Source organism: Amphibalanus amphitrite, unplaced genomic scaffold, assembly GCF_019059575.1.
Source record: "Amphibalanus amphitrite isolate SeventyFive unplaced genomic scaffold, NRLGWU_Aamphi_draft 000288F_arrow, whole genome shotgun sequence".
Taxonomy (NCBI): Eukaryota; Metazoa; Arthropoda; class Thecostraca; order Balanomorpha; family Balanidae; genus Amphibalanus; species Amphibalanus amphitrite.
This window is the reverse complement of record NW_024881783.1, coordinates 31,282-45,046: the sequence shown is the minus strand read 5'-3', so window position 1 is coordinate 45,046 and position 13,765 is coordinate 31,282. Positions and strand designations below refer to the sequence as shown.

General features: G+C 50.7%; 3 protein-coding genes across 4 annotated transcripts in view; 2 read left to right on the top strand and 1 right to left on the bottom strand.

Annotated features, from left to right (window-relative positions):
- LOC122387516 (protein Smaug homolog 2-like) overlaps positions 1–1,706 on the top strand; it is a 44,847-nt gene extending 43,141 nt beyond the window's left edge. For both annotated transcript variants that reach the window (XM_043377784.1, XM_043377783.1), the window contains one exon: positions 244–1,706. In XM_043377784.1, the coding sequence (XP_043233719.1) occupies positions 244–498 (255 nt within the window). In that variant the 3' untranslated portion in view covers positions 499–1,706. The remainder of the gene's footprint in view (positions 1–243) is intronic.
- Positions 1,707–2,110: 404 nt separating this feature from the next.
- LOC122387534 (trem-like transcript 1 protein) lies at positions 2,111–5,778 on the top strand. Its single transcript, XM_043377799.1, has 3 exons — positions 2,111–2,210; positions 3,916–4,150; positions 4,442–5,778. The coding sequence occupies exons 2-3, from the start codon at positions 4,011–4,013 to the stop codon at positions 4,800–4,802; spliced, it is 501 nt and encodes a 166-aa protein (XP_043233734.1). The 5' UTR covers positions 2,111–2,210; positions 3,916–4,010; the 3' UTR covers positions 4,803–5,778.
- A 2,506-nt stretch (positions 5,779–8,284) lies between these two features.
- Positions 8,285–12,216, bottom strand: LOC122387515 (probable serine racemase). Its single transcript, XM_043377782.1, has 7 exons — positions 11,623–12,216; positions 11,073–11,163; positions 10,695–10,812; positions 10,294–10,408; positions 9,617–9,713; positions 8,890–9,119; positions 8,285–8,583 (listed from the first exon to the last, which is right to left on the bottom strand). The coding sequence occupies exons 1-7, from the start codon at positions 11,800–11,802 to the stop codon at positions 8,407–8,409; spliced, it is 1,008 nt and encodes a 335-aa protein (XP_043233717.1). The 5' UTR covers positions 11,803–12,216; the 3' UTR covers positions 8,285–8,406.
- Between the last annotated feature and the right edge of the window lie 1,549 nt (positions 12,217–13,765).

Here is a 13,765-nt window from a genome sequence, read left to right as displayed (position 1 = left end):
GTTGTTCGTACATGCTGAGCGCGTTTGTCAAGCTGTCGTGCGGCTCATTTAGAGGGTGCAGCAACCGATTCTGACAGCTGTCGCGGTTTGTCGCTCTGCCGTATCGTGGCATTGAGGACGCAGACCGCCGTCAAGTTTCCCGGATAGTGCACCGTTGCGGCCGTCTGGCCATACACGCCTGGGCCACTCCCCGTACACTGCATGTCCGGTCTGTGACCTCCCCCCCCCCCCCCGTCCCGGCAGGTGCCACACCTGTCCAGTCTGTACCGGACCAACTCTGGCGACATCTACCGGCCGACGGCGGGCACCCACTTCTCGGCGCCGCCGCCCACCTACGGCTCGGGCCGGCTGGCCACGCCGGCCCTGCAGTCGATCCCGGCTGCCGCGCCGCCGCCGCCGCCGCCCCCGCCCCCGCCGCCGCCGGCCGCCGACCCGGCCGGCCGACTGGACTCGCTCGAGAGCATCTGCCGCAGCGTGTGTGAGACGGCGCTCAAGTAGAGGCGCGCGCCGAGTGGCCTGCCATTGCGCGGTATCCGTGCCGAGACGGTGGACCGGGGCCGGGGAACTGAGGCTGGGCGCCCGCCCGGCCCGCGCCGCTGTGATATCTCCCCCTGGGCGTCTGCCCGCGGCCGATGGCGCCGGACCCGTCTGCCGGCAGTGAGTGTCGGACGGCCCGTCGGAGGGAGTGAGGCTCCCGCCGTCCGCTGCCGTGCTCTGCCGACCTTAGTCGCCGCCGCTGCTCGCTCGGCGGCCTGCCGGTGGCGCCGGCCGCGCTCGGACCCCTGGCCGTTTTTATGGCCGGGTCTGGGCCCAGACGTTTGTCGTCCGCTGTTGAAAGTTGAGCTTACCTTTGTGATGGTGTAGCTGCCACCATTTTCGCTGCGCCGCCAGCGCTGGAGGCCGTGGCCTGCCGTCGACGGCTTGTCGCTGTTTAATTGTTAGATGTTTGTCTGTGGCGACGAACTGATTTGTTGTAACATCATGTCCATGACTGCGCGCAAATTTTCCGCTTTCCTACTAACAACCACTGACTGTTGTGTGTGTGCGCACGAGAAGCGGCCGCGATGGCTTGGTACGCTCGGTTGTGTTGTGTTTACACGTTAAGGCGGGTTATTTGTGCGCTTCTCCCTGGACTGGCGCGGCGCCGTCGGCCCCGGCTGTTACGTGTGTTCGTGGATGGCTTGCGCTGTGCTGGTGGGGGCGGACGGGGACTGAGAGTGTCACTGAGGTGTGTGCACCGCGTGCTGCTCAGGCGGCCGGAGCTGAGAGTGTCTGATCGTCATGGGGATCTAAAACGCCATGCTGTGTAGCTAGGGCGGACGGGCGCGGCTCGGCCGCGAGGCGCGTCTTGCTCAACACGAGTCGAGGGGTCACCCGGCGTCCGAGGGTGTACTGCGGCGCCCCCAGCGGCCGGATCTCGCCGAGTGGCGGCGGCGGCGGCGGAGGCGGGCGCCGCCAGCGCCGATCTTTTTGTAGTGTGGTGTTGACCGGCTGCGCTGGGCACCAATACAGTGTCCTGCTTAGTGCCTTGTGAATGGCGATGGCAGTTGGACTTTGAACGGGTCCGGGATTCACTGAGGGTGAAAAGTCGAGCTGGTAAAGTGTTAAATGGTTAATTTTTTGAAAGCCTATTGATGGTCTGAATTGTCAATGTTGGATGTTGATCCACTATCTATGACTATTCACAATATAAGACGATGAGCAACCGTGAGTGTTTGGCGTACCGTCAGTCGCAGGTGGTTCTGGGGTTTCACCGGGCGTGAAAAAATAACTGGGAAAGCCTAAGCCCTGGGTGAACTTCACATCGACATTACTGCTTCACACGGTCTTCGAGGATTTTTTTGGCTGCCTTGGTTGGCTCTTTTTTAGTAAATAAAAGTTATAACATGCATGGTTTGTATCATAATTCGTGTAATATGAACAAAAGCAAGCTAGACTTTGAAAGTTTCTTAAAAAAGACTACGATAGATTCTGGGTTCTACATGCCGATGCCCCCGCAGTGACCCGCACCTTGGAGAACACTTGAGAACCTATGACGTCATTTACTCTACATTTCATTCAAAATCCGTCGAAATGGATCATCCTTGTTTATTTTCATCAATGCGTTTTGTGTGCAATAATTTATTTCAATTTTGCACTGATTACTTATCACTTATCAGTGATGTCATCATGACTTTATGCTGCAGGTTCTTCACCTATTAGAAGCTTAGGTAAGTAGGTTTTGATCCCATTGCATTTGAAAGCCCAAGAGAAGTTGAAATGGAGATTGTCAGCCTTTGTTTAAAATGGATTTTTTGCACTTAAACCATTAATTTCACTTGCTTATTGAATGAGGATTAAGTAAAATATTATGTCTATCATTCAACAAGGTGGTATAAAGAGTTCTGTGTTGAAGAGTACATGCAGCAGTAAAGTAATGTTGAATATTACATTTTCAACTCGAGATGTGCTGGCATTGGTTGTGGCGGTCAGATGCATTACCTATATTATAGACATGTTTGCTACAGCCCACAGGTGTGCTCTAACCACCACACTGCAAATAATTGATTTGTAAGTTAACATAATCTGACAAAGTGTTTTGCTTGTGACGAATGTTTTACTCAATGACAAAGAGTTATGCAGATTGCAGAATGACTTAATGGATTCCAGCTTGTTTTGCCGATTGTCAAATAGTGATGAACATTGCCGATTGGTTATGCTGAATAATGCTTGTTCAAACTGATGCTGAAATGGTTTTGATGATTGGCCATTAAAAAATGCAAAAAGGTGTACAACTTCCTGTTGGTGTGGTGCGAATTGCATATGAGGTGCTGATTTCAGGTATGGAGTGAGGTATTGGATTGGCATTCGGCAAACTGATTTTTTTTTTATATTCTAAATTAAAGATATTAGGTTGTGTACTAATACAACTTCTCCCAACCTTTTGCAGCAAAAGAGTGGTTGGTAAACCAATGTGTTTTTGGGATTGTAACTTTGAATGGCAAGACACTCAACTTTCCAGTAAAATGACTTAATAAAAATTAGAACAGGGTTTTATGGACACTTCAGCAATGTTTGACAGTCTGTTGTAGATGTTCCTCAATACAGATTACCTACAGATCAATCATCATTGTTGGTATCCAACGTCCTAATACCTGGGGCCTGGGGGGGGGGGGAGGGGCAGTGGCCTGTACTAATGTTTGGGAGATCTGGCAGGGACCTCCATTGGCCAGCCCATTTTTTAAATAATTGAACTTGAAAAATACAGAGTTAATGGATTCTTGACTCTTTGAGTCTTGGAAGTGTTGATTCATCAATCTTGTGGTGCAATTTTCAGATGCTTTTTTGTTTTGGTTTCGATGTTTTCAGGTTGGGTGGCACAGGCTGGTGAGGATTTTTTTACAGCTGGTGTCTTCTGGCTTTTCAACCCTCCTGCTATGCTTTGCACTTTGTGGCTTCCAAGCTGATGTGTCTTTCACATAGGAACCCACTGCTGCTGAATGACTTAGGACTGCAGTGCATGTGTACAGGCCTTTTGAGGCTACATTTAGAAGCATATTTACAAAGAAAGAGAATATTTAGAAGCTACCAACAATGGTAGGGACTAGTCAAATCCCTAAACGGTAAAACTTCTGCGAGCAGGCCATTGACTTTGAGAAGAGCACAGAGACTGACATGATAGGGTTAGCAGACACACAATCACACTTAACACATACAGGGTCTTGTCATCCCACATATTAACACAGTGTCCTTCATCTTGATATTGAGGTTGTGAATTGAGCAGCTTTTCCGAAAAGTGCAGAAAATCTGTGGATAAATGTTCATCCACAAGATTAGACACTGCCCAACCGATGTCTTGTTGAAAAAAATATCGGAAAAAAATGGTTTTAATCAATAATGTGATACATGCAACTTTAAACCTTTTTCTTTCGGCAGTGGGCCGGTGTGCGCGGTGAGCCAGCGCCCAGGGCGGCGCCGGTACGGTCCGGGTGAGGCGCAGCGGGCCGCCGGGCGCTCCCTGCCGCCTCGCCATGGAGCTGTCGCCGACCTACTCCGAGTCGCCGCCGGACGGCTCGGTAGCAGCCGCCTGCTGCGACTTCACCACCTGCTGCTACTCGGGCCTGTGCGCCGTGCTCTGCTTCACCGGCGTGGCCATCACGTTCATCTTCAGGTGCGTCCGGACGGGGTGGCGTCGGTCGGAGAGAGGCAGATATTCGTGTAGGTGAAAGCTGGTGCACATGCCAGCATTAGGGAATTCGCCAGATAAGACCCAGCCTTTCTAATCGGCCTTGACATAAACTAGATGTCAGCGGTCAACTATATGAGTAATGATAAGATAGTCAAATATTGATGCAACTGTCTGCCGCTCTCCTATTCTGCCCAATCCTTCCCTTGTCTCTGCCACGCCCCGCCCCGTCCCGCCCTGCCTCGACCCGGTGTGACCGACTCCCTCCGCCGACAGCTCTGCGCCGGACCAGGACGCGGGCCTGGGTGTGGCGACTCCACAGACCTGGCTGCTCGGGCCTGTTCTCATCCTACTCAGTGTGCTGGTGGCCGTCAAAACGCTGATGCACGTGCGCAAGCAGCGGCTGCGTCTGGCCGGTGGCCGGCAGCGGCGGCGCAGACGGCGGCGTCGGCCTGACTCGCTGGACCAGGCCGAGCTCGAGTCGGGCTTGGAGCTGTCGCTGCCGCCGCGCGGACACGACCTGCCGCCTTCCTACGAGGAGGTGATGAAACTGATGCAGGAGGAGCGGCGAGGACCGCCGCCGCCGCCTCCCCCTCCGCCTCCGCCGCTCCCACCGCCAGCGGAGGTGGTGCAGTGATAGAGGGCTCACTCACACGTGCACACTGCGGTCTGGAGACCGCGCAGCCAGGTAGCCGGGCCATACACAGCGAGGTGGTGAGTACATGGCGGAGATTACCTACCCGCCTGTACAGGGTGCGACTGGCTGGACGCTGTATGTCTGGATGTGATCGATGTGACACGTACAGTGTGCGTGTCACACATACTCCAAGAAGTATGTGACAGGTTCGATGTGACGGATGTTAGAGCCTTCCGCTGGAAGAGTCGATGATCTGATTAAAAGTTAACTGCGCTCCATAGCGCGTGGTCGATGGTTGACCACGTACCAACACTGCTGATCAAAATAAGACGACGGCATTTAAAACGCGCCAACTAAGGCGTACGTTTGTCGCTCAAAGTTGACAGTCCTCTGAGCTCCTGCGACTCCCTCAGACTCTTCTGGGTGGTTAAATTGGTCATTGGCCGGTGTCATGGCTAACGCAGGCTGTTCTGGTAGGAAGGAGGGGGAGAGCGTACGAATGCTCCGGATTGCCGGGAAAGTACCGGGGTAGTGATTCAATGCTATCGGTTTTCAATGTCCCCGTGGATGATGCTGAACAGTACTCGGTATGTAACTAGACTCAAATGAGATTGGCTTTGATAGCCATTGTTTACCTTTTGGAATGTGCTCACTTTCCAATGTTTAACTGCACCCAGTCCACAAAGCGGTTGTGGTATTCTCTTACTAGTTGCACAATAAGCTAAGCAAAACTCAAGATGTTCCTTTTATTTTCGCATGCATTTTTCATAATAAGGCACATGCTATTTGAGTAAATGGCAATATTGTAGGAAGCGACAGCGTTCGGTTTTACTGTTTCGATTGTCTATTTTGCTCGTGTCTGTGTTTATTGTCATTAGGTGTTTGGATTGGGTGTTTTGCCATACCGTTGGCGTCCGAAGAAAACTGAAGTCTTCTACGAGGAGCTTTACCGTCAGACTTGTGTCGGGCCGGCAGCGCGCTCGTTCGCGACTGTTTTGTGCCAGACATCTGTCCATCCCGTCCAATGTAGCCGGACGCTGCATATCTCGTAACATCATATCCTTTTTGAGCGCAATAGTGGTCCACGGTCATCATATCGTTGTCGCGCGGCGCCTCTGACTGTCGGTGGCCGGCGGCTCACATTCCGTGTATTGGTGTGACGGCCGTCCGTGACGTTACGTTACCCCCTCGGGGCGGTGACGGGTCGCCAGTCGCAATCCGGCGAGCGGCTGCCAACTTTGTCCGCGTGGTGTCTGCGGGGTGAGTGGGCGCGAGTGCAATTCTACGTACAATTGTCTGTCTGTGGCGGTGTGCGGCGGCCGTTCAGCTTTACATTGAACCAACCTGTCCCTGCCCAGGACGGATCTGACGCCGGGGTTGTCCGACGATGGACCGGCGGCTCCAGAGAATCTCCCCGGGTCAGACCATGGCGCCGGTCCCATACCGCGGCCGGCCACCGCTCCGGCGCGCGCGGCCGCCGCGCAGACCATGATTCGTGTCTTTCGAAGGATGTTCCGCCGTACAATGCATGCATCGTCCAGGGTGGGTGTGCCGTGTCGACTGTACTGCACCAACAGAAATTCGGCGAGTCCATATTTGATACAATATGCTTGCGTCATATTCACTGGCACGTAACGCCCAACATGTGTATTTTTGTAATAAAATGGTGTGATGTAAATAACAATGTTCTCAGCTTCAAGAAGCACTCATGAATACAAACTGGGCAAAAGAGTTATCGCAAACACGAACATATCGGATACAGGTATGCCCCGAGGCTCGATCACACGTCATCTCAGGCACGTCGACACAGATGCCGTTTTCTCTCACCCCACGCCTATCACAATGTATCGGCAGATAAATGCGCTTGATATCGTATGTGATCTTTCTTATTAGGGTGGCACGAAGCTCAGTGGCCCAATACTGCTTGTTACAAAACAATATCGTTAGCTATCACCTGCTTCCACAGTTCCAGTTACAAGCAAAAATCGAATACTGGTAGTTAGCAGCTACAAAACACCGAAGTCACCTGACAAAAGCATTATTCTGACATGAATGACCCGTCTGTCCATCGCTATAATACGACAGAACAAAACGACGGAGATTCAGTAAATGACCCAGCTTGAAACTGACCAGCAGATTTGTATATAATACCCCTGCATGCATGATTCCCTTCATCTGAATCCTTCTAACACTGCTCCTGTGTGGATGTATGAACGAATGTGTACTCCTGGGAATTAGAAACTAGTCACTAACTGTTTTCAGTTATGACTACTTTGCCTTCTCTTACACCTTTATACTAACAGCATGATAATGTGTCTCGTTTTTTGCTTCCTTGAGTTTGTTTCATTTCCTAGCTGGGAGTGCCGCGACAATTGTCTTCATTATTTTCCTGGTGGTGTTAACGTAAGGTTCTGTGTGTCGTTGGGATAGAGGGAGGGGGCACTCCTGGTCACCTGATAATGGGTGGCGGTGTAGAAAAAAAAAGAAAAAAAAGACATGCAACCTTGATCTGCACCGGTTCGCCAAATTAGCAGTTATCCGTATTAGTCCTCAAAGAAGTGAGAACATGCAGTCAACCAGGGAAATTAACGTAGGCGCATGACACTGGGCCGTCACTTAGGACAATACCCCGGTAAACGTTGTTCGTGGTTTACGTCACGATGTCACCCTCAATGTTGCGCACCGTATTACGTAAGCTAACGAGACGGAAGTCGCTTAGGGAACATTTCATTTGGAGTGATAAATTTACAAATCGCATAACAAGCATCGGGTAACACCGAATGTCGAGACAGCGGCAGACATTTGGGGTACCTAGGATAACAACAGACACGCTTTATCATGACATTCAAGTCCCTGGCTGTGCGACGACGACAGCATTAATACCATCGTACAAACAATAGAAGTGTCATCAATAATCAAATAGCACAATACAGTAACATATTTTTAACCCGACGTGGCCAATGCGAGAAAACGACTAAACATGACGGTAGGTACAACAGCCTTGCAATCACAGTTCACTCTAGACCATCCTTTTCTCCCCAAGCAATGTAAATTGCAGGGCTGAACGCTAACTACGTCCCCATCGTGGTAAAACCCCTGCTTCTACGTCGTGACTGACGCTAGCGTCTAGCGTAGACCGTTCGGCAAGCATAGCTACTCCGAACAAAGCTACATCCTGCAGCTGATCCCGCCTACTGCTTTCCTGATAATCCCTGCTATCACTGCTATCGCCGCTAATACTGTTCCTCTACCTGCTAACGACCCTGCTTCAGCTGTTGCTGGTGACCTTGCTACCGCTGCTGTCCATGCAGTAGTTCCCCTACCACCCTGAGCTGCAGCTGTTGCTGCCCCTGCTAATGCCATGTTATCCCTGTAGGTAGGTAGTACTACTTCTCTACCCTCAGCTGCTGCTACCAGTTGCCCCTGCTAATGTCACTACCCCTGTAGTAGTGTTCCCCCCCCCCCCCACCCACCCACAGCTGCTCCCTCCGTCCTGCACCAGTTTCTGCGGCGCGCCCTCAGCTGCTCCCGCTGTCCTGCACCAGTTTCTGCGGCGCGCCCTCAGCTGCTCCCGCTGTCCTGCACCAATTTCTGCGGCGCGCCCTCAGCTGCTCCCGCCGTCCTGCACCAGTTTCTGCGGCGCGCCGGCGGTCGGCCAGGGCAGCCGGCCCAGATCGACGTTACCACCACAGAGCACCACCCCGACGCGATGGAGGTCAGCAGGGAGCTGGTTCGAGAGAGCCGCCGCCACCACCATCCCGGCCGACGGCTCGATCACGTGCTGTCGACACGTAACGGAGATATCAGTATCCCGTACGGTAATTGATGCGGTGGCTACTTACGCGTAAATCAAGGCAAGTTACATGCATCGAACAAGCTCTGGCTGGCTACTGCGAACTGGGCGCACATGACATGGATTTACCCGACGATTCGAGCCGACGTAAGTGCATCAAACTTACTAACGGCAGGTGGTCGCCGCTCAGACGTTACTTGGCATCACTTATCAGACCAATCATCGTGTAAGTGTAATAAGTAATAGAACACCATACGAGCAGAGTGGGGGGGGGGTCTTATTGTCATCACCCACCTTGGTCCTCTCCCAGAAGAGTCGTGTGGCGTCCACGATCTGCCGGTCTGTGACAGTGATCACCTCCGGCTCCACCAGCCGGCAGAGGATGGGAAATGTCAGCTGGCCGCACTGCTGCGTGGTGCAGCCGTCAGCCAGCGTGCTGAGGAAGCGCGGCGGGTCCGCCCACAGCCGGCGGCCGGCGCGCAAACACGGGCCGAGCTCCTTACCGGCCGGCTCGACGGCGATCACTGCGGCGGGTGGCGGGGGTCAGACATACAGAGCGCGAGACTGCTGGGACCGAGAGGATCAATTGTACGGAGTGTGGAGGGCTGGGTATTGAGGTGGTGGTGGACATCAGCCTAAGGTTTAGGCGTTGGAAATATGTTGGCTTTTAGCATTGAAAAGTATGGAATAGAGAAATAGTCACGACAGAAAGACCAACATTCTCTTTCCAGAGAATGTCTCACAAATCGAGCGTGCTGAGGGCATTTGGCATGCATCGGCAATCGGCATATTTAATCTTACGTCCATCGAATCAACAGGAACATTCGTACAAGACAAGGTGCATTGATTCGTAAAAGTTCCAGCATTACCGGAGCCACATAAACTCGCGATCCAATTAGAATAGTTGCAAGTTAAAACACCAGTGAACAAACTAAGCTTTAATTGTATCAAACCGTCTACAGCACAGCCAGTCCCACAATTGGCGCATTGACCGCTGACTATCGAATGAGCGGTGGCTGACCTTTGCACTCTGGCCGGAGCTCTTTCACTGCGGTGGCGATGCCCGAAATCATTCCTCCGCCACTGACTGCCACCAGCACGGCGTCCAGATCCGGCACCTGATGGCACACGGGGAGAGTTAGGTTCAGAGAGCAGTGGTGACACATCGGGTCGGGGTTAGCAAGCGGTGGTGACACGTCGGGTCGGAGTTATGCCTGAAACAGACTCTTTCCGCAGTCAGGAAATCACATGCGAGAGCCCATTCAAATGCATGGAAGCACGCTCGCATCAATCGCACGCACCTCCCGCATGTGATTGATGCGGGAAGAATTCTAATGTATTTGAATAGGCTCTCGCATGCGATTTCCTGAATGTGGAAAGTCTGTTTCAGTCTTAAGCCAGCGGTGGTGACACATCGGGGCAATGCGTGTCAGAGAGAGTGGTCTGGAGACTGGAAGGGGATGACTACCGAGAGAGGCAGATTTTGATACCGTTCTTGGCAGATGATAGTGGTAAACTTCTGCTGATGAGGAGTGCATGGGGATAACGAAGGAGACAGCGTATCCAACGGGAGTCGGGACACGCCCAAAGGAAATGTTATCACAACTTAAAGCAGCTTACTGGCCTAGCGAGTAGCGAGAATAGTGTTTTCTAGTTACACGTTGCCCACCAGATCTAGCACTAGAAGTTCGGCGTCACCTGTTGGAGCAGCTCCAAAGCGATGGTGCCCTGTCCAGCGATTGTGTTATAGTCATCGTACGGGTGGACGATGGCGTAGCCCGTCTCGGCGGCCACAGCGGCGCACGTGTCCTTCCTGCGCGGACGGAAAGACTCATCATTGGTACACAGTCCTGCTGTACAGATGGTAGGTATCAGGTGACGAGTAGAACGGTGCTTCAGATTACAGGATATATCGGGGTACAGAGACAACTCGACCGAGTGACACAACGCGATCACCGGGGATCAATTCGTTTAGCTTCTGGCTTCATCAATCTGTACTCAAAATAAATCAAAGCGGTCACCTGTGACGCAGATAACAATGAACATTTATTACGTAAAATGCACATGACTGTACTTATGCTGACCCCGCCTTTGTTCACCTGGCCTGAGGGGTGGGCTCGCAGTAGATCAGCCGGGCACCGTATGACCGAATGGCGTTCGCCTTCACCTCGGAGGTACCGCGCGGCACCACCACCGTGCACGGCAGACCGGCCACGCCTGCAGAGGGGGTGGGTGGCGGCTGAGTGGCTGCGACCGCACACACCCCAGGAAGCGGACCGGTCACTGGCGCACCGTAACACGCGACGCAGCTATAGGTATTTCAGAAAAGTGAGAATGCTTGTAGCATGTACACAGAGCGCTCCCTCCGACGTAGTGATAAGAACGAGGCCCACATTGGCGTCACCCCCTCGACAACGACATGTCCTGTGCCTTCCGTGCGCCAGACCCAGACTGACAGTCATCGACCACTAACTCACCAGCAGCATAGGCAGTCGCCTGGCCGTGGTTGCCGCTGCTGTGGGTAGCTATGCCAGACACTGTTGGGTTCTTCTCCTTATTCACCAGCACCTGAGGGTTAAAGAGCATTATGAGGATGCCAATGGAAACACTGGGACAACTGATTATACTGCTGAGTCTGGGAAGCAGTATTCAATGGAACCAAGCTGAAAAATCACTGAACAGAAGGATGCTGAACATAGACTGCCATTATATATGGTAATTGAGTTGAATTAGTGACCTCTATGGTCTATGGGAAAAACAGTTACGGTGCACAAACCCTCCCTCTCACAGTGGGGTGTATGAAGTGGATTTTTGATGACTGTATAGCTACATAAAGCGATATACACATTCCCACACAATTACAGTACAAACTTACAAAAAAAAAATTGATACCTAATAAGGATAAAGGCACTTTTTGACAAACATTTTGACATAATGCTCCAAAAATTGATAATAATACACAAGGCTCAGAGCCTCAGATACTAACTACATCTAATCAATACTTTTTTGATGTCAACAAGGACTTACACAATTGCATGCTCCTCTAGCTTTGAAGGATCCTGTTTTCTGCAAATGTTCTCCTTTGAAGAACAATTCTTTCCCAGTCAGTTTATTAAAGAACTGGCTTGTAACAACAGGTGTCAGGTGCACATGTGACTTGATTCGCTGGTATGCTTTCTGAACATCATTCAGACAAACACCTCCCATCTTATGGCCTTCAACAACAAACACAAGCAGTGTGAAACATGTCAATGTGGTGAATCATATGTGCAAAGCCAAATGGTGTTCACTAATCACATTCATAATGTCATTCACCTCAGGAATTCAGAGTTATGGGTAGCAACTATTGGCAGTGCTGTCAAGCCTCCAGCTGGCAACTCCACTGGGCCCAGTGTCCCAAAATTGAGTTTTGTCTGGGGTGTCAGAGGGGAAAATTACCCACCAAAAAGAGGGGAGAGAGTGGAAAACTGCTTATTTGATTAGATCCAAAAAGAGTGAGAAACGCCATAAAACATGGATTTTATTCTAGGATGTAGAATGTTTGATGCTAAACCGGGCATTCACACAACCGCTCTTTCTAGAGGTAAAAAAATCTAGGTTTTCTTGGTTGGGAGTGGAAAATTGTTCTTAAAAATTGGCGGTGAGAGTGGAAAATGGATTTCCTTTGGATGTCATTTCCCACCCAAATCGACAAATTTTGGGACATTGCCACTGGCTCTTGGCCCTTGGCCTTGCCCTTGGCCCAGGTAGACTCAAACTCAAATTCAAATTCAAAACCAAGACAGTTACAACAGGACTTCTTAAGGCCTGGCTACACTTAACACTATGCGTTTTCTGCATGCATTTTTTGCAAGTTTGCGTGTTTTGCGGAACATTGTTCTAGGAAAAAGTTTTTACTAATATATCTTCTTTAATATTTATACAAAAGTAAGTAAAACTTTTATATTAATGAAAAGTTTATATGAAAAACATATAACAAAAGCGTAATGTCATTTCTTTCTAAAACGACATTACGCAAATCACGCAAACTCGCAGAAAACGCACGCAGAAAACGCGTAGTGTAGCCAGGCCTTAAGTGCACTCAGCAGTCATGACCAAAATATATACTTAACTTCAAGGCCCTAAATACTTTAACCTTCTCTGGCAGGACAAGGTCAGTTAGGGAAATTACGAGGCGAAGATCCAAAAATTGATTGGTCAATAAATAGGCTTTTGTTGAGTCCCAGTCTGCAAAACGTGGCAGGATTCGACGAGATCTCGTCAGGGCAGACCAAGGCGGTATATACTGCCTTGACCAAGGCTATATAAACCGGGCAGACACATTCAGGGTACCATATGACACAGAGTGGGGCAGGGCCCAGGGGCCGAAATCGGCACAGTTCGACAATACGGGGCAGGCCGTTTGCAGTCGGGGCGGCCCGGGCGGGGCGGGGCGCACGCAGGGCATATTGATATTGAGTGAAGGGCGCACGGTACAGGGAGAAAATAACCTATTTACAGTCACCGTGAAAATAATAAAGAAGCGGAGTACTGTTTTAAAAATTCGCGAGATAAAGTAGGCTGCGCCACAATCGTCGCTAAAGCGCAGAAATTGTCATTTGAAACTGCTGCCATATTCGAATTTCCCTTCATCAGGGCTATGGATGTTTTGACGGTTTTGACGCCCCGTGTTTCCGGTATTAGCAACTAGCAACCAAGGAAAGGTGCTCCGTGACCGTGCCAGGGTATATTGAATGCTCCGTGCTACCTGGAGGCCTGGAGATAGGTACTCCTTTCTAGCCTAACCAAACCGAATCAAATCAAATCAAAGAAAACAAAACCTAGCCTAATCGAACACTCATAAATGTGCCGTGTAGGGGAGAGCGGGGCCAGTTGAACCACTTTTTTATATATTGACATGCACAGCGAGATCTAGTTGTCATATCGAAAAATGCACAATGCCATGAAAAAATATGCTCTTTTGGCTTTATGTAAAATTATGTTTCAAACATATTTTGCTGCCAAGCGCATGCTTATAAAACAGCTCTACGCCCGTTTCAAATGACCCCGATGGCCGATGCGAGGGTCAATTGAACCAGCCCATGGGGTCAATTGCACCTATCCTTAACAATGGGATGTTTTCCTCTTTAAGGCCACTTTCTTAAGGAGATATGTTGTCCGGTTTACTTTT